Source organism: Helianthus annuus, chromosome 9, assembly GCF_002127325.2.
Source record: "Helianthus annuus cultivar XRQ/B chromosome 9, HanXRQr2.0-SUNRISE, whole genome shotgun sequence".
In the NCBI taxonomy this organism is placed as follows: Eukaryota; Viridiplantae; Streptophyta; class Magnoliopsida; order Asterales; family Asteraceae; genus Helianthus; species Helianthus annuus.
Window position 1 is genome coordinate 178021281 of NC_035441.2, and position 20938 is coordinate 178042218.

The 20938-nt window shown below is 39.5% G+C and overlaps 1 protein-coding gene and 1 long non-coding RNA gene across 2 annotated transcripts; one reads left to right on the forward strand and one right to left on the reverse strand.

Annotated features, from left to right (window-relative positions):
- The first annotated feature begins 4997 nt into the window (after positions 1–4997).
- LOC110876851 lies at positions 4998–6143 on the forward strand. The gene has a single exon (XM_022125010.1). The coding sequence runs from the start codon at positions 4998–5000 to the stop codon at positions 6141–6143; it is 1146 nt and encodes a 381-aa protein (XP_021980702.1).
- Positions 6144–18646: 12503 nt separating this feature from the next.
- On the reverse strand, positions 18647–20170 carry LOC110879824. The gene is made up of 3 exons (XR_002559005.2): positions 20019–20170; positions 19286–19437; positions 18647–19211 (listed from the first exon to the last, which is right to left on the reverse strand). It is a non-coding gene; the product is annotated as an uncharacterized LOC110879824 (long non-coding RNA).
- Positions 20171–20938: the final 768 nt, after the last annotated feature.

Sequence of the window (20938 nt, forward strand, 5' to 3'; positions counted from 1 at the left end):
TCTGAAAGATGCGAGGTTATCGACTTTTCGTCGATTTCCGGAAGTGCGTAACAATCCTTGGGACAGGCTTTGTTGAGGTCTTTGTAATCGACGCACATGCGCCAGCCCCCGGATGGTTTCTCTACCATGACTGGGTTGGATAACCAAGTCTGGTATTTAACTTCCCGCAGGATGCCTGTGGAGAGCAGTTCTTCCACATGCTCATGCATCGCCTGGTTTTTAGCGGATCCAAGGTGGCGTTGGCCTTGAATCACCGGCTTAATACCTGGCATGGTATTTAAGCAATGTTGCACGATTTCACGCGGGACCCCAGTCATGTCTGCAGGTGTCCACGCGAAAATGTCTTTGTTCCTGAAGAGAAGCTGCTTCAGGTGCGCTTTGGTGTTAGGGGACAAGGCGTTGCCCAACGAAACCTTTTGTTCTGGGCATCTCGCGTTGAGAACCCATTTTTCTGGTTGGTTGTTGGGGTAGGCCTTGCTATCTTGGTCGGACGTACTTCGTCCGACATCATGACGTCTCTGCGTGCGTAGATTATCGCGACCCCTGTGTCGGTTGGGAAACCGACAGCAGAGTGGGGTACGGACGTAATCATATTGAAATCACCTTGGGATTCTCTTCCCAGGAGCACGTCATATCTGGAGGTATGAGGTAAAACCATAAAGTTTACCTCTTCTGTTCTTGTGTGTCTTCCGCTGGTGAGACGCACAGGAAAAGTGTTCTGGCCTAGGGGAAAGACAGTTTCCCCTGCGAACCCGGCCAACGGGTAATCCACTGCTTGCAACCGATCCTTGTCCTCCTGATCGAACTAGTTGAAGCATTGCTCATAGATTATATCAGAAGTACTGCCCGGGTCGATGAATAGACGCTCGGTGCAGTAATGAGCCAGTTGGCCTGTAATAACGACGGCGCGCCTGTCGCGTGGTCCGCCTCGGACTTTTGGAAAGACGACTTGCTCGTATTTCCAGTCATTGTCCGGTCTTCTCGCCGCTTTGTGCGGCCTTCCTTTGCCTCCTTTAATCATGTGGGTCGAGGCCACATACATGGTCCTCTTCCCTGAGGAGGTGCCTTCGCCATGAGGGGTGATGCGCTTGGTGGGTTTCTGCCCACCTGGCAAAAGATGTTGCAGTTTGCCCTCTTTTAAGGCTCGCTCAATCTCCAGCCGGAGACTGATGCAGTTGTTTGTTGTGTGGCCCGAGTCCTTGTGATACTCGCAATAGAGAGTGAGATCTTGATTTTTCTTGGACTTCATTGGTTGGGCCGGTCGCAAGAGCTGCGCGTCCGTAAGAAGGACTTCGCTTGGCGACATGGTGATCTCGGTCCAGTTGCGGTCCCGAGAATCTTTCTTTGACGCCCGGTTGTCCCGTTGGGCGTTATGGTTCCTTGGGTCAAACGGGTTGGTTCGCGGGAAGTATGGTTTGGAAATGCTGTCGCGATTTCCAACGTCCCGGTTGCGTTTATTGTTACGCTTGGACCCCTGGTGGGAGGTTTCGGCTTGGGGCTGTGCCTTTGCCATATGCGGTTCAAGGGACCGCTGCGTCTAGGCGTATGTCTTGACTGCGGCCATGACATCTTCCCATTTTTTAGGCAAGCCCTCCATGCCAGAGATGGTCATAACCATCTGCTTGTCCCTGACGGCCTTGATGAAGTGGTTCCGTGCCATTTGGTCTGCCACGTCACCTATCTCCAGGCACTCTTTATTGTATCGGACGACGAATGCTTCGAGAGATTCGTCGTCCCTGCGCCAGATATTCATGACGTCCATCGAATCACGTTCGTGACGTCGTTGCTGGCTGAGATGAGCGAGGAACTTTGCATGCAAGTCCTCGAATGAGGCCAGTGATCCCACTGGCAAAGAATCGAACCAAGCCCTGGCCAGACCTGTGAGGATCTGGGGGAAAAAATTACACCAAGTGGGTTCATCCCACTGGCCGTTGCATCCCGCACCCATGAAAACGTTCATGTGGTCGTCCGGGTCGGACGAACCGTTGTATTTCCCAACATCAAATGGGAATTTTGTTGTGGTGACATGGGCGTGGGCAATTCGCGGGGCGAATTTGGAGTTTTCGGCCGCAGCTTTCGGCCTGTAGGGTTGGTTCTCAGGGCGCTTTGCAGCCCTGAGATATGTGTTGCGGGGATGAGTGGGAGGAATATAGTTGCGTCCTCCCGGTCTGCTGCTGGTGTCATGCGAATCCCCGCAATATGTATGGTCGTCCGGGTCGGTACGGCCATAACCTTCATACTGGGGCAGCGGTCCCAGCCGGCTTTGGATGTCGGAACTGCGGTGGACTGTGGATTGCCGCCTGTTATCGCCTTGGGGGCTCAGGCGGCTTTGTATTGGGCCTCTGGTGCGGGACCCATATGAGGAGTCGTCCTCATTTATTGTGCGGACCTCACAGTAAGAGGATATGCGGTCCTCACGCCTGCTTCTGGAGGCTGGACGTGAGGGTGCCCTGCCATCATATTGTAAAATACGACCCGCAGGTGTGTGTGGTGCCGGGGTAGGCCCGGCTTGTATTTGCGCTTCAGCGCAAGCTCGGTTATATGTTGCGGCCAACAGGGCGGCCTGCTGGTCATACCAGGTGTGAGGGTACATGTCCGGAGGGATTACAGATGCGTACTGTGATAGGTTGTGCCCGAACGTTAGGGATGGACCCCTTTGCGTTGATGTGCCAATGTGGCCCGGATTTAGGTCTGGGGGAGCAGTCCCCGCATTCCCTGGGTTGGTGGGGAGTAGATTATCCCCGGTAGTGTTGTTTTGGTGATCAGTCATGATCTTTTGAGAGGGAGAATGATGGTTGAAAAAGTGCTAAGAGTAGCGGTGGGCGCCAATGATGAAACAATGGTTAACCGGGCAGGGTTAACTCACTGGTCTCGTCAAGATGGATTAATCCCTTCCTCTCGAGGATCGCTGGCTGGATCACCGGTGGGTTGATCTCCTGCACAAGGAAACAAACCGTGACTCGTAACAAGGAGGATGGGGTGGGGGGTGCTCCTTGTTACCACTCTCCGGCGTGAGAATTAGTAGTCTGCTTGGGAAGCAAAGTATGATAGTAGTAGTAGTGAGAGAGTTGTGAAGAGATACCTCAAACCTGGTTTGGGGTTGGTATTTATAGCCGAGGAGTGAAGGAGGAGGTGGATGGATAGACTGACGGCATGCTGCACCCTTGCAGGTGTGTCAGGCATGTCGGTTGTGGAGGTGATGCCACGTCAGTCTGTCGCTTACGTAGACCTGACAGGCGGCTGCCATTGGTGCTACTTGCTCTGTGGTGTCAGTCCCACTTGCTGAGTGTACAGGATGCGGTGCGGGCCGCATCGCTTTTTGCGGTAACTGTAGACGTTCCGCCTTCTCACTCTTTGATCAAGAAAGCAAAAAGAATGTAGCATATTGATTATCATATGTGTCATATTGTATTTGTAGACGTGTGTTGTGCTAAACAAAAAGAATGTATATTGTTAGGGCCGGCTCTGAGAATTCATGCACCTTATCCGAGCTCGAAAAAACGTGTCCTTAGGCCTTAACGAAATTGGGTATTGGACTCACCAAAGGTCTAAACCTAATGCCAATGGGCTAATAACTAATCTAAACCATAAAAATAGTTTTGTAAATAAGCATATTTTGGTGTTTGTATGGGTATACCCTAATAATTTATTTATTTTTACATATAAATATTAGAGTTTTTTAAAAAATAACGTGCCCTTCAAAATATCGGGCCCTGGCCAGTGGTCCTCCCCGCCAACCTTCAGGGCCAGCCATCCATATTGTATGTGTCAAAGAATGTATATTGTACGTGTCAACGTGTGTTGTGTGAAACAAACTTACTCGGCTACCAGTCCCGTATTATTATATGCAATTTTTACATGGCCCCACGGTTAAAGCTATTTAGATTGTAGCTCTTACAAATTATATCATAGGTAACATCTAAATCATTTTACGAAATTCTTGAAATATTATAACTGAACATCAAAAGTTAAAACTATGCTTTTAGATCCGAGTCTCACCTATTTAGTTACACCATTTAAATATGAGTATGTATGGGACCAAGTCCGACATAGCACAAGATTTATGAATCACCGAAAAGATCGGCTTGAAGGGTTACATTTATAATATTGTTTAATATTAGTCACTATAATCTAAAAACACAATTTTGATCTCCTAGTCAACATTCAATTTTAATACTAGCTATCTAAACTAGCTTTTTGGCATAACCCATTCCCTATATGTATAAAATGTAATAAGAGTTAATTACATAGTTAGTCCCTGTGGTTTACACAAAGTAACATACTTAGGTACTAAATGCTTGAAATCACATTCTAGGGTATTAACTTTTCATTTTGTAACGTTTGGAGGTATTAACGTTATTTGAAGGTTTAAAATCACATTTTATTAGTACCTAAGTATGTTATTTTATGCAAAACACAGGGACTAACTATGTTAATACCCTAGAAGTTAATACCTCCAAACGTTACAAAATGAAAAGTTAATACCCTAGAAGGTGATTTTAAACTATTAGTACCTAAGTATGTTACTTTGTGCAAACCACAGTGACTAACTATGTAATTAACTCATGTAATAATGTTCATAGGCAACTAATTGAACTAAGAAAAAAAAAATAAGAATGATGGTAATGGTAAATGTTGTATAGATGTTAGCCTCAATAATTAAAACTACATTTATTTATAGAAGTCCTAACTTAATAGCATCTATTAATTTACACCATTTAAATACATGTAGGTATGGGGCCAATTTCAACTTATTAATCACCAATGCGATGTGCCTCTCACATGTTTAGTCACGGCTCGCAAAAGACATCAAATGTTTCACGAGTTTTAATGGGTGAGAAAAATAAATAAATAAATAAATAAATAGGATTGCGTTTAAGGGTTCCATTTAGAACACTGTTTATTTCTCTTTGTTTAAAGCACCAATAAAAGTTCTTGATGCGTTAGACAAGATTAGACGAGTTTTCTTTTGGGGTGGGTCAGAAGAAAAGGCGAAAATGAACTGGGTTGCTTGGGATAAAACGATTGGCCCGGTGGAATACGGGGGATTGGGCTTTGGATCTCTTAGGGATGCAAACTTGGCTATGTTAGCGAAGTGGTGGTGGCGGTTCAAAACAGAAAAAAATGGGTTGTGGAGACGGATTGTGTGGGCAGTCCACCATAGGTCAAGGGAATGGAACGACATCCCGGTGAAGGTTTCATTACCGGGGCCGTGGAAGAGTATTCACAGTGTTAGACAGTCATTATTGTATGCCAATATCGATCTACACCAGGATTTTTCAGCGGTGGTGTGCGGCGGGAATAATGTATTTTTTTGGTTGGATAAATGGTTAGATCAATTGCCTCTATATGTTAAATTTCCAGCCCTGTTCAAGGAAGAATCGGAAAAACAATGTATGGTAGCTGACCGGTGCGTTCGAGGTAGTCCTGGGCTGATTTTAAGCTGGGCCTGGTCTCGGCCTGTACTCGGTTCTGAAGCTGCAGATCAGCTTCAACTGCTGTTAGTTATGCTCGAAGGTTGGGCTAGTTCAGTCGGCTCAGATATATGGAAGTGGCGACATGAAAAGGATGGTAAGTTCTCTGTTTCAAGTGTTAAAAAACTGCTTAGTTCTGTTAATCGAGTCAGGCCCGAGCAGATTTTTGAGTGGAATAACTGGGTGCCCAAGAAAATCGGAATAGTAGCATGGCGAGCGGAAATGGAGAGGTTGCCGACAAAGTGGGCGTTGGCTAGGCGGAATATCCCGGTTCAGAATCAATTCTGCGTTTTTTGTGGCGATTATGAAGAAACATGTGATCACGTCTTTGTCTCGTGTCATTTTGCACAAACCATATGGCAAAATTTGGCGGCATGGTGTATGATCCCACCGATCATTGCGTTTGGTATTAACGACCTGCTCACATTACATGTTTCGAGTTCGGCATCGAGGAAAAAAAGGAAAGTAATACATGCTCTCGTTTTGGTGACCTTTTGGAGTATTTGGAAGTCTAGGAATGAAGTCGTTTTTCGGCAACTCATTCCTAACACGACGAGGAACTTGGACGAGATCAAGTCGATGACATTTTTATGGGTAAAAAGCAGGTCAAAAGTGGCGTCGCTATCTTGGGAGGAATGGAGTCATTTTAATTTAAGCACTTTGATCTAATGTAATAGTTTGGCGATGTATAATGGTTTCTTGGTGTAAACGTTGTATATTTGGTGGTAGCTCCTTGCTACAATGAATAAAAAATCTTTTGTCGGCCGTTCAAAAAAAAAAAAAAAGAACACTGTTTGATATCCAATGTAAACTAGTCACTAAAACCTTGAAAAACAACTTTGATCTTGTAGTTAAAAGTAATTTTAACACTAGCTTTTAATATAACTTTGTAGCATAATCTAGTCCCTACAAATATAGAAGGTTGTTTTAAAGAGATACCAAGGCGGTAACTGATGTACTTTAGAATTAAAAAAATCAGATTTTGTCTCTTATAGAGTACATGTAACGGTGTATTTATCGCAAAATATCTAGGAATTGTTGTAAAAAAATAATCACCAAACCCGGTTTTATAAATACCCGAACCCGAACCCGGAACCGGGTTTTATAAATACCCGGAACCGGTTTTTAAAAAAACCCGATTTTGATGTAATCTTGTTTAATTATGTATGCATTAAGACTTCTAGTTCTTATGATTTAACAAAATTATGTATGCACTTTGATGTAATCTTGTTTAATTATTAGGTTTCTAATGATATTTGCCACCGCTACTTAATTATTTAGTATATTTCATTACAAGTGGAAATAAATATGCCAATATATGTTGGCCCTTCTATTTTCTTTGTTTGTTTAATATCATTATTAGTTTTTGTATTTAATAAATTGTGCCTCTGGTTTATAAAGTTCAAGAATAACCACATGAAGAACTACAAATTGTGCCTCTATTTATCAATAGATTTGATGTCTATGTGTGAGAGTTATGTTTGATACATTTTATAAGCATAGTTCCGGTCGGGTTTTTTTAATACCCGGTGCGGGTTTTTTCCCAACCCGATGCATACCCGAACCCTACCCGATGAATACCCGAACCGGACCCGAACCCGGAAATAGGGTATTATAATACCCGGGTTTTATAAAACCCGACCCGAACCCTACCCGAACCCGGGTATATAGGGTATACATTTTTGGTAGAGAACCCGGACCCGGACCCGACCCGGTTTTTAAAAAAACCCGATTTTGTAAAACCCGATCCTACCCGAACCCGATCCTACCCGAAACCCGGTTTTTAAAAAAACCCGATTTGTGCACCACTATGTGATGATTTAGGTATAGGTCAAAAGTCCAACCAACAAAATACTAATGGACTTGTTGGGTCAGCCCAACCAAGTCACTAGGGTTTACGTTTCCTTACTCCATATAAGATAAGATAGCCCACTCCCTCATTTGAGATCACACCACACCACTTGCATAAATAAAACTAACCCAAGGCATTTCTTTAGTGCTTGCTGCCTTTGAAGGTATTCTATCTAAACAAGCTCTCCATACATAATAACCTACTTTCGTCGAAACCCAGTACTAGGGGCGGACCTATAGTATTACAAGGGGTAACATTCGTTGTCCGTTGACGCTCTGACGGTAGTGTAAATTTACAAAAAATTTAACGTTTTTTCGATTTCGTTACCATTTTTTCTGAAACGTTACCCCTATGCGGATTTTTTACATCCGCCACTGCCCAGTACGGCCATTCTTCCCCTCCACTGGTGCTTTGTTCCCTAGTGCTTGCCACAGAAAACAATCAACAAAGACAAAACATATAAATCACATAAAAAATAGCAAGTTTGATTAAAAGACTGAATTTTAATATTCATCTACACCTAAGATCCAATTGCTGGTATTAAAAACCACATAAAAGATGATAAAATAATGAAAATAGTCATTTCTGTTGGTTCAGTTCTGTTTATACATGAAGGAAAACATATAAATCATACCTGTCACCGCAGACAGTGCAGAGGAGAATCCAGTGAGAGAAGACGACATGGAGTTCGACATCTTTGTCAGGGTGATCTGGTTCCTCCTTAGGATGCTGACTGATGATGGGAACTTAGAAACCGAAAAGGGTATCGGTTATGGAGAGGAGGTCGACGTGATGATGTTATGGCTAATGGGGTGTGTGAATTGTGTAACTGAGTAACCCCTAAACCTCCACATAACTCTCCTTATATAAGCACCCAGGAGGAAACCTAATTAGTTACTAAGGGTAATATGGTCCATCAACAATTACCAACTAATTAAATAATAGGTTCTAATATATTTTGATCTCTATAATGCAAATGATTATGATGGCTATAGATTAAATATTAATACGTAATATATTTAATCTTACATTCTCCCACTTAGCCGAGTAATCATTTACTATGAGTATTAGATAAGCCTGATCAGGAGTTAACACTCATTTTAGCTTTAAACAAGTACTATAGCAGAAAAATATAGCCGTTGAATCATTATGCGACTCAGGACCCCCATTAATCATACTATAGCCTTAATTTAAAACCTAATCATCATGATCAAAATACGCGTAAGCCCTTTGTTTGATTTGTAACTTTTATTTGTCTATATGCCATTATACCGGTTGAACATATTCTAATAGACATACAAAATCAAACTTGAGGAAATTTCATTAATCATAAAACATAAGCTAGTACAATATGCTCAAATAAGGTCTTTACTAAATCCCATATTCCGAACATGTTCTTCGTAAACCTTAGGAGGGAGACCTTTAGTCATCGGATCCGCAAGCATATCCTTAGTACTAATATACTCGATACAAAGATTATTTTCCTCAACACGTTCACGTACAAATAGATATTTTGTATAGAGATATAAACCAGCTCCAGTCGAACTGTTACTGTTCGAGAAACTAACGGCAGCTGAATTATCACAGTAAAGCTTCAATGGTCTAGAAATGGAATTAACGATTTTGAGTCCAGTGACCAGGTTTCTAAGCAACATTCCATGACAGGTTGCGTTATAAACAGCAATGTACTCTGCCATCATTGTGGAAGTTGTGGTCAACTGTTGTTTATGACTCTTCCAAGAGATAGGGCCGCCTGCTAACATAAAGATATAGCCCGAAGTGGATTTCTTGTCATCTTTGCATTTGGCAAAGTCAGAATCAGAATAGCCCACCACTTCTAAATGATCACTTCTTCTATAAGTCAGCTTATAGTCTTTCGTCCCTTGCAGATATCGAAGTACCTTCTTAGCTGCTTTCCAGTGATCTAGGCCAGGATTAGTCTGATAACGGCCTAGCATTCCAGCAATATAAGCGATATCTGGCCGAGTACAGACTTGAGCGTACATCAAGCTCTCGACTACTGACGCGTAAGGTATCTGGCTCATTTGCTCCTTCTCAACCTCTGTTGTCGGACACTGAAATGAACCGAAAACATCTCCCTTAACTACTGGAGCGACGGAGGGTTTGCACTGTTGCATGTTATACCGTGTAAGGACACGATCTATGTAAGCCTTCTGGGACAATCCTAAGATCCCCTTGTGTCTATCTCGGTGAATTTCGATGCCAATGACGTAAGAAGCATCTCCGAGATCCTTCATGTCGAAGTTATGCGAGAGTAAACGCTTCGACTCATGCAACATGTCTAAACTATTACTTGCCAATAGAATATCATCTACGTAAAGGACAAGTATAGTAAAGTCGCTCCCACTCATCTTGAGGTAGGTGCATTGATCCACTTGATTCTTCATAAAACCTTGCTTCTTCATGACTTCATCAAACTTGAGGTACCACTGACGTGATGCTTGTTTTAACCCGTAAATGGATCTCTTCAGCTTACAGACTAGATGCTCCTGACCTTCAGGTTTAAAGCCTTCAGGCTGTTTCATGTAAACATCTTCGTCCAAATCTCCATTAAGGAAAGCGGTTTTAACGTCCATCTGATGCAGCTCTAAGTCGAAATGAGCTACTAGGGCCATGACGATCCTTAATGAATCTTTACGAGAGACAGGTGAAAACGTCTCTTGATAATCAATTCCCTCTTTCTGAGTGTAGCCCTTTGCAACCAATCTCGCTTTGTAGCGTTCAACGTTTCCATTCGGATCCAGTTTTGTTTTGAACACCCATTTGCATCCTACGGGTTTGACTCCGTTGGGTAATTCTACCAAATCCCAAACGTCATTTTTCTTCATGGATTTAAGCTCATCAATCATTGCTTTACTCCATTCAGAAGACTGATCACTGCTAATGGCTTCATTGTAAGAGATAGGATCATTGAGCTTTCCGGGATCCATTTCAGTCAGGTAGGTAACATAATCATCCCAATTAGGAGGCCTTCTTTGCCTGGATGACCTCCTGAGTGGATTATCGGGTTCAGCGTTGTCTTGGTTTTGAGCGTTTGATGTGCCTTCGTCATGAGGTATAATGGGTTCTGATTGTGGAAGTGAATTTGGAGTTGGTGCAGTAGCTTCAGGTGTAATAATTGCATTGGGTACAAGAGGAGTAATCGGAGTAATGGTAAGCGACGAGTCTCTCCCCCCCGCGTCTTGTACTTCTTGCAATTCTTCGTAAGGGTTGGTACTGCTCCCACTGACCTTGAAATCCTCCAGGAACGCAGCACGCTTGGTTTCAACAATACGGGTGACATGGGAAGGACAATAGAAACGATAACCCTTAGAGTTCTCAGGATACCCGATAAAGAAACAGGTAACTGTCTTTGGGTCAAGTTTCCTTAGGAAAGGATTGTAAAGTTTTGCTTCAGCAATGCAGCCCCATACTTTCATATATTTAAGACTCGGTTTCCTTCCTGTCCAAAGTTCATAAGGAGTTTTAGGGACAGACTTAGAAGGAACTCTATTGAGTATATGAACAGCTGCTTTTAACGCTTCAGTCCAGAGGAATAATGGTAAGTTAGTGTTGGCTAACATACTGCGCACCATGTTCATAAGGGTACGGTTTCTTCTTTCAGCGACACCGTTCTGCTGAGGTGTACCAGACATGGTGTATTGGTTCACAATCCCCTGGCCCTTACAAAACTCATAAAATGGACCAGGAGCTTGACCCACATCAGTATGTCTTCCATAATACTCACCGCCTCTATCTGATCTCACAACTTTAATCTGACGATCTAATTGCTTTTCAACTTCAGCCTTATAATCTTTAAAAGTTGTTAGAGATTCAGATTTCTCCTTAATAAGATACAAGTACATGTAACGAGAATAATCATCAATAAAAGTGATAAATGAAGTATGTCCTGTTATGCCAGCGATTTGGTAGGGACCACTAATGTCAGTGTGAATGAGTTCTAATAAATTAGAACTCCTAGTGGCACCTTTCTTATTCGCTAATGTCATTTTACCTTTAAGACATTTGACACATGTTCCAAAGTCAGAGAAATCGAGAGGAGGTAAGACTTCATCCTTTACGAGACGATTTAATCGCTCTTTTGAAATGTGGCCTAAACGTTGATGCCACAACATGGATGAAGTCTCTAAGTCTCGTTTCTCTTCCATCTTTGTGAGTGATTCATTAATGTTATATGACAACAAAGTTTTGGAAAAGCCATCATCTAGTTCTAATCTATAGAGACCTCCATCCAGAACACCAGTACCATAAAGAACAGAATCATAATGGATAGAGAGTTTGCGATGACCATGGGAAACAATAAAACCGTCCATGTCTAACTTTGGTCCTGATACAAGGTTCCGAGTTACCTCAGGAACATATAAGGTATCATAAAGTTTAATACATAAACCAGTTTTCATAACTAATTGTAATGTTCCAATGGCCTTCACTTCTAATTCTCGATCATCCCCAACCTTAAGCGTTCTTTGGTTTCTTTCCAGCTTCCGGATTGAAAGGAATCCCTGAGTAGAATTGGTAACATGAACCATAGAACCAGAATCAAACCACCAAGAATTAGCAGGAACACTTAAATTATAGGACTCAAGTATCATAAAATAATCGTTACCTTTCTTAGCCAGCCACTCCTTAAAGTCAGGGCATTCCTTCTGCATGTGTCCTGTCTTTTTACAGAACTTGCAGCGGATACTGCCTAAGGAGTTCTTAGAGCTGGAAGGTGCACTTGTATTAGAGTTGGGATTAGGCCTTTGGACTTTTGAAGCATCCTTCCTCTGATAATTGTTCTTCCTTTTCTTAGAATTGGAGGTAGTGAAGTTGGCAACATCAGTAGTGCGATCCATTCTCATGCGCTCTTCCTCCTGTACGCACATGGCGACCAGCTCACTCATCGTCCATTTTTCCTTCTGAGTGTTGTAGTTGATCTTAAATGCTTCAAAGGATGAAGGAAGCGAAGTAATGATGAAATGAACAAGGAAACCATCACTGATTTCCATTTCCAGCCCCTTCAGCTTATTGGCCATGTCATTCATCATCATGATGTGCTCGCGAATGCCGCTCCTCCCATCATACTTAGTTGTCACCAGCTTGAGAATAAGAGTACTAGCGTGCGCCTTAGACGTCCCTTTAAACTGCGCCTCCACATGTTCCAAGTAGGTTTTAGCATCTTCAGAATCAGGAATAGCTCCCCTGATTGCATTGCTTATGGATTGCTTCATAAACATGAGAGACATGCGGTTACACCTAGTCCACTTTTCATGAGTTAACTGCTCAGCAGCAGTACTTTGAGTGGTAAGGTCCGCTGGCTTTTTCTCTCTTAGAGCATAATCAAAATCAAGCAATCCGAGAGTAAGCATGAGAGCATCCTTCCAAGCAGCAAAGTTATCACCAGTCAAAGGTGGAATCCCGCAGTTGGGTGCTGATAGTGGAAATAAGATGAGCAAGTTATGATACTAAGGAAGAAATCCTAATGTGATCTAAGGGCACGTTAAACTAAGGCAGGCAAAATAATGACCATTTTACATAATGAAGCTGTGATAATGTCTATTACTAACATCAAAATAATAGACTTAACTAAAAATTCTACTTAAACGAAGACAAAACAGCTTTGGCCAGAAGTGTAATCATTTAAGCATATGTGCAAAGTGGTTGTAACAAATCAGCTTTGGCCAGAAATTGAAACAATCACTTTAGTTATGCACTTGCTAAGTATGCCATCTATGAAAGAATTAAATCAGCTTTGGCCAGATATTAAAACATTCATGCTTATGATGCACACTTAGCATAGCTTTCGTACTTGAATGATAAGTAGATGTATCAAGTCAGCTTTGGCCAGAAATGATATATCAAAAGCTCATTCAAGTTAAGCTATTCTGGTTTTGCAAAAACATTATCTGATTCTGATTAGTTAACTAAGTAAATTACAAAACCATTTATTTAATAGCAAACTACCCGTTAGCGCGGATCGAGTTATGACGTTATGGTCTCGAGTCGCAACCTTTGTCTCGAGTTATCACGTCACGGTCTCGAGTCGAGACCTTTGTCTCGAGTCATCACGTTACGGTCTCGAGTCGAGACCTTTGTCTCGAGTTAGCACGTTATGGTCTCGAGTTGTAGACCTTTTGCTCCCTTATGATTTCGAGTCGAGACCTTATGGTCTCGAGTCGAGACCTTATGGTCTCGAGTCGAGACTGATGGTCTCTAATCGCAATCTGATGACCTCGAAACTTCCTGTTACAGCTGTTAATTGTGACAACATAACTGAAAATTCGAAATCTAAGGGATTATGAGATATTATTTCCTGTTTTAAGGTGATCTAATTTTATCAACATATCTTGAAAAAATAGTAACTGTTTATCTAATAACAGTTTTTTTCGAAAATCTATTGAGGACAAAACAGATCAAATCAGGAAAAACAATTCATAATCCGAATCATATTCCAAAATATAACAGAATTTTCGAATTTTCACATGAACATGATGAACCCTAATCATAAAAATAAAATTCTGGAACCCGAAACCTGAAACTTTTAAGACTTCTAAACAGATTTCGGCTAAAAAACATAATTCAGTTAATTCGGTGAACATATAATTAATCGTTTTCCCGAAAACAGAGATCTCGAGTCGATCTCCATGACTCGAAATCGGCTGTTAGGTTCATAAGGTTTCAAAAATTCCGTTTTCCAAGTTTCAATCCCAGAATTATGGATACGAAAAACAGAACTGACTAATCAACATATGCTCTGATACCACATGTTGGTTCAGTTCTGTTTATACATGAAGGAAAACATATAAATCATACCTGTCACCGCAGACAGTGCAGAGGAGAATCCAGTGAGAGAAGACGACATGGAGTTCGACATCTTTGTCAGGGTGATCTGGTTCCTCCTTAGGATGCTGACTGATGATGGGAACTTAGAAACCGAAAAGGGTATCGGTTATGGAGAGGAGGTCGACGTGATGATGTTATGGCTAATGGGGTGTGTGAATTGTGTAACTGAGTAACCCCTAAACCTCCACATAACTCTCCTTATATAAGCACCCAGGAGGAAACCTAATTAGTTACTAAGGGTAATATGGTCCATCAACAATTACCAACTAATTAAATAATAGGTTCTAATATATTTTGATCTCTATAATGCAAATGATTATGATGGCTATAGATTAAATATTAATACGTAATATATTTAATCTTACAATTTCCATTTATGTTATATACATATTGTTTACACTAGAAAAGGATCGTTCCAATAGTCATGAGAAGCGATTTCACAATCGTGTATCTACTGTATCACGTGTTCCTTTCGTATCAACTATACTTTCATCAATGCCGACTATGCGACACTTTATCGCGTATTAGCTTTGTACTTGTGTAAGATGATTATGTAGACATTGGCCGTTGGTTGGCAAAAAAATCAAAATATACGTGATCGTAATTCGAGTATCGACCATTTTTTACGCATCAGAGGCAGATACGCTGACAATTTTTTAGGCTATCAAGCTTTTATGTGTTGTGTGAGTTTGTCTACATATAAAATCCATCAAATATTCAAAACTTAATCATTTAAACTGGCATTTACTATTTACTCAAAACTTAATCATTTAAACTGGCATTTACAAAGAGTGGTAAGAGCATTCACATTCTAACCATCAAATTATGTGAGGAGGGGTTTTTATATTATAAAGGGTATAAAAAGTGGCTGTGAGTAGAGGAGAGAGAAAATGTTACTGTTCATCTGTATATTTGGGGGGACACTGTTCACCCGTTATAATTTTTTAATATATTTTGAAAGTGGTTGTGAGTGGAAGTGAGAGAAAAATGTAATGATAATATTATTTAATTGAAAGGAGAGAGAAAAAGTATTTGTTTTTAGTGGAAATATATTGATATAGGAGTTGTTTTTTAGTGGAATGTATGTATAATTTGATGGATTGGATGTGAATCCTCTAATGTATATGTGAGATTTGTTGGTGAGGGTGTTGATTCAAATATGAAAGGATAGGTTTTTTACGCTTTGGGTTACCTTTTCTAATCCATTAGATATATCTTAAATGTTGTTGAATATTCCTCTCAGAATGATGGAAAACTAGTATCTTTCTTCAGCACGTTGCCGTGGCTTCGAAATATAAAGTAACTCGAATTTATACCGTCTAGTGAAAACGTATTATATTTGACCGCAACTTGTTTCCGAACAAGATTTACGTCAAATCGTACACCAACTGAAAACGCATATAAAAATAAGTACGAAAACGTATTATATTTGACCCGACAGAATTTACGTCGAAGCATAAACCAATTTGAGTTTATACCGACATGTACATATACAAAAAAATAAGCACTTAAAACCCGAGGGGGGTCAAAATGACATTTTTAAAGGTTTTAGAAAATTAAGGAGGTCTAAATATAAAAACTAAAAGTGAAAGGGTTGAAGTAAAAAAAAGATAAAAAAAGTTACTGTAGCACAATTTGATGGAGGCTACTCGTACTTTAATATTATTGATAACGAGACGAAATTGTTATACATCTATTTTCAAAAAATAAATGCATGGTCGTAGGGGTATAACAAATGCATTGCAATTTCTCCATCCAATATACAAAACATTTAAATGTATGGCATGCACACAACTCTTATTGCCGAGCACCGGTCAGGCGGTCACTAACTTTGGAACTTTTTTCTTTTGAGAGCGCCACTATTTAATTATAATATCACCTTTTCTCACAGAAAGAAGCAAGAAGAAAAGCAGTGCCAGCCCAAGCATAATTAAAAACAATTTGCGCCTCCAAACTTTTAGGGCCTCATGAAAAAAATAAAATCAAATGCGTATATTAAAATTGTCTTGATCAGCTTAGGGGAGTGGGGGTGGTTCGTGATGGCCACCCCATCACGCGTGGAACAAATTAGCACACCGCCGCCGCCATATATATGACGCGTGAATTATTCAACGCGTTAAAATCATCACGCGTTGAAAATGTAAATGACCGTTTCCTATTTTTTCCGTTTGGCACAAATATAACCGTTGGGATTCAATTTTTTGAGGGGTTTTTTATATAAAATGCAAATCATTCCCCCACTCAATCAAAAAACTCTCCAATTCAACTCAAAAATTCTCCAATTCAACTCAAAAAATTTACAACAAACATGGAAGGTTCAAACAAAAGCGCGAGATTTGCGATAGGTGGGGTTGGGAGATGCCACCCGTTTAATTTAAGTTTTTTTTTTCCCAATGTTTAGTTGTTTTTTATTTTGCTATGTAATTTATTTTTAATTTTAATGAAATTTATAATTTAGTGTTTTATTGCTAATTTCTAATTTTAAAATAAAATTAAAAAAATTTGTGAGTGATTCTATCACTAGTGACCACCGCCACTATAAAATGCTTGTGAGTGATAGAATAGTGGCTGATGACATGGCAGGAGTTGATTGGATGTTTGTGAGTGATGGAATTCTATCACTAGTGACCACCCCACTCCCCTTAGTAAGAAATATGATTCCAGTCAGGCGGTACAATTCTCTGGTTTTACATACGTTTCGGTTCGAATCCCAACCATATTTTTTTGAAATTTATTCATTAATTAGCATCTAAGGTGGCCTATGAAATTTTATTCATTAATTAGCATTTAAGGTGGTCCAAGTTCTTAAAAACCCTTTTCTTCAAATTCCAGCACCTAAAACTATGTAATAGCCTATATAAATATAAAAACATTTTTTTTACTTCTATTCAAAATTTTCTTAATTAGAAGTTTTGAGTAGATGTTATATGAGTTTCAAAAATATAAAAATGAAAAGGGCCACGAATTTTTGGTATTGCTTTGGGCCTCTAAAATGGTTGAGCCGGCCCTGAAGAAAAGAATATATGTTCACCATATAATTACACCACAAAGCATCAAACTGCTCCACAGTGGCGGACCGAGAAATTATTTGCTGGGGTATACGGATGAGTGGTTCAAGCATATTTTCAGAGGGTGTGGTCGGGTTTTTTGCCTAAAAAATACACTAATTTTTTTCAAGGGGTGTGCCCGCCCACTCTAGGCTTCACCTAAGTCCACCCCTGCTGATCCACATAGATCAATCTGAGACCTTCTAACTTTGCTCTATGTTTCATCCATCCATATGTATGAAGTTGTCTTTATCTCCTCAAACCATTTTAAACAATGAAGACATTTGTGGTTGAAAATTCATTCATTTCTTCTCCATTAAATGATACAATGATTCAACTGGTTGTCATGAATATATAGCTTAACTACACTGTTTATGAAGATACATGGCCCCTTTTATATTGTGTGTTGCTTTGTGATGTAAAATCTTGTGGTGTGAATACCAACATGTGTACGTGAATTTGTCAAAAATAATAATAATAATAATCAGTGGCGGACCTAGGATTTTTGGACAATGGGGTCCAAAAAAAAACACACAAAAAAGGGAAGAAACAGGTATCGAACCCATGACCTTTTGTGTGTAAACAAGGGATTTTACCACTGCACTAGGCTCACTTTCATTGTTATGGGGTCCAACTAAATTATTTTATGAGGTCCATAGACAATTTTATATACCGTTTCTATTATTTTTAAAAAAAAGATTGGGGTCCGGGGACCCCGTTCCTCGTAACGTAGGTCCGCCCCTGATAATAATAATAAAACATGATTTGACACAATTATTAGGTTGGGCTCGACACAGCACTGGCAAATCAACTTAAATAGCAAGCGTTAAAATCCTTCGCTTGTTTTTGTTTAATATTAACTAGTCTAAGTACCCGTGTAATACACGGGTTGCTAAACAACAAACAATTTATACTTTAATGCGTAAAATACTTTATTACAGGTTCGTTCGAATATTAACATAAATGATAGAAAGTACGTGAAATAAGAAAAATACATGATAAACATAAAAAATTCACAAGTCATTGAATATCTCTTTATATACAACATTTATTGTTTTATTTGTAGGTCCGCGTTCGTTGTCAATTATTAGTAACTTGATTCCATCTAGTCTAAGTACCCGTGTAATACACGGGTTACTCAAAGTAAATTATATAATATTTAACAGTGTTGAAATGATAACGTAATTAAATTGTGCGTATACTTTAATTTGGTTCTCATGTGTCTTTCAACACGTGGGATTGCGACTAAAAGAGTAGCCATTATCAAAACATGTCCAAATTTCAAAAATACAAAGAAACATATTATTAGTTAAAAATTAATTAATTATTACTTAAATTTGTTTTTTTTTTCTATTATTCGATGGGATCTTGCTTTAAGAACACATTAGAAAATAAGTTTTGGTCATTTATTTCTTTAAAACAATAAAAAAGAGAAACCACATATATGTTGCTCAGTAATATACAAACATGTAGTATGCAATAACAAATGAATTACTTTCGCAAGTGGCTAAAAGGTAGCAGAGTCATACACCAAACAAAAGTGAAAAAAAGAAGAATACAATTGCTAGCCAAAAGACACAGCCACCGCCCGCCCTATACACTGCCCAGGTTTTCCAAATTGCTCCATTTCTCCAACACAAGCCCAATAATTTTGGCTCTTTTAACAGCCCACCAGTAGGATTCAGCCTTAATCTTTTCCATTACCAGTTGCACTGAAGAAGCTTTACCGCTGAATATCCTCTCAATCCGACAGAGCCATATTCGTCACGTCGCCTTCATAAAGATCGCTTTTATAACCTACTTTAATCTTTTCGACCTGTCAACCCCGCAAGCATGCTTCAACACGTGTTTTGCAGAATAAAAAGAGATTGGGGCTGGAACTTCTATCCCGTTGTGAACTCACCTCTAAACTTCCTTCGCAAAGTCGCATTCAGCCAAAATATGGTCTGAAGTCTCTTGCGTGTTGGCCCGTTTATTTGAAGTCGGAAACACCTAATGTAATGAAAATACATGAAATGCGTATTATTGTAATACTTAGAATATAACATTACTCCAAAACCTCTTACCAAGTATTGCGTCATCTTCATTCACTAAGCATGGTCCAATCTACCGTTGCGAGCAAACCTGATTCTTTGCCGTCATTTAGTTCATTTCGTTTCTTCTTGATAATACACTATGGTGGTTTTCCGTCTTTTCTTCAGTCGAGAAGGACCTCTAACTGTGGATAAAATTCGAAATAAAAATAAAATATTAGAGTATAAACATATATAATAATAATGGGTAGAATGGTCATTTATTAAATTATAATCAGAATGGGGTATATATGAAATTTCTTAAATACATTTGGCTTGACCAAAATCTGTTTATACCTACCAGCTCTTTTTTCCACATTTTTCAATAACCGATCAAACTAAAAGAAAACGGGTCGACAATCACCAAAACTGTAATTACTAATGCATAAAATCCCTATGTCATTTTATATAAAAGTTTTTATTGCCTTTATTAACTTATTAAAGAACTCAAAATTGTAGACCAGATTCTGGGTCTACCTGTCTGACCCGTTTGAACCGCTGCACAAAAGTTACCTGTTTTGACCCAATTTCCTCTCAAATTTCTTAACCAGAAACTGAATTGAAGTAGTAGATTTAAAACATTTAAATAAAACTTTGGGCAACTTCAACCCATTTGAACTGTTCGACTCGTTTCAATTTTTTGTAAGTTTTTATGTCCAACAATCCACTCCATGATAGATCAAATTTAAGCAAAAAGGTTTTTTTTCAGTAAATGAGTATAAATTACCAAAGTCCTATATCAACACCAGTCGGGATGTATCGATTCAGTTGCTTCTGAAGGTTGAGTATCGATGTCCAAGCATCACCATTTGTTGCTCCTGAAAGGATCAAGGTCCCATATACATTAATAACTTTAATATATTAAAAAAGCAAATGCGTGTCGCAATAACCAAGCTGATACTTTTTAGAAAGACCCATTTTGACCTAAGACCCGGTTTTGACCACCTAGTCGGGAGGCCCGTTTTGCCAAGCTTACTTATTTGGTACATTATTAATTATAAGTTCTTTTTCAACCACATATCAAGTTGCACATAATGGAATACTTTTTTAGAAAGACCCATTTTGACCTAGAACCCAGTTTTGACCAGCTAGTCGGGAGGCCCGTTTTGCCAAGCTTACTTATTTGGTAGATTATTAATTATAAATTTTTATTTAAGCACATATCAAGTTGCACATAAAGGAACTGGCTTTCAACATAATTCAAAATCTAAACTCGTCTCGCTCTAATGGCTCTCAGGTTCTCCCTCTCTTTTCTCCCTCTCTTTCTGTCATCGATCTGAACACCTTATCTCAATCTTTACGTTATCATTCCCTTAGTACTATGGATGTGATTAAACCTACCCAACTCCACATAGTGTCGATTTCAAGCTCGATTCGATTAAGAAATTCAAAGACCGACTAAACCTATATTTTTAAGCTCGAATTCAATTACTTAACGAGTATTTTGTGCATGGTTGGAAGGTTGACTTGATTATTGATATAAAAAGTAAACGCAATTTTAGTCCTTAGGGTTTGATTCAAATTGTACTTTTAGTCATTTATTTAAAAAATGCAAAAAATATATTGTGGTTTCAAATTCTTAACAGTTCAATCATATATCACTAGCTCCATCTAAAGAGCTCCTTAACTTATGGTCAGATGTTATCC

What these genes read in the sequence shown, in the direction of transcription:
- LOC110876851 (XM_022125010.1), top strand. Translation starts at nt 4,998, where the DNA reads ATGAACTGGGTTGCTTGGGATAAAACGATTGGCCCGGTGGAATACGGG.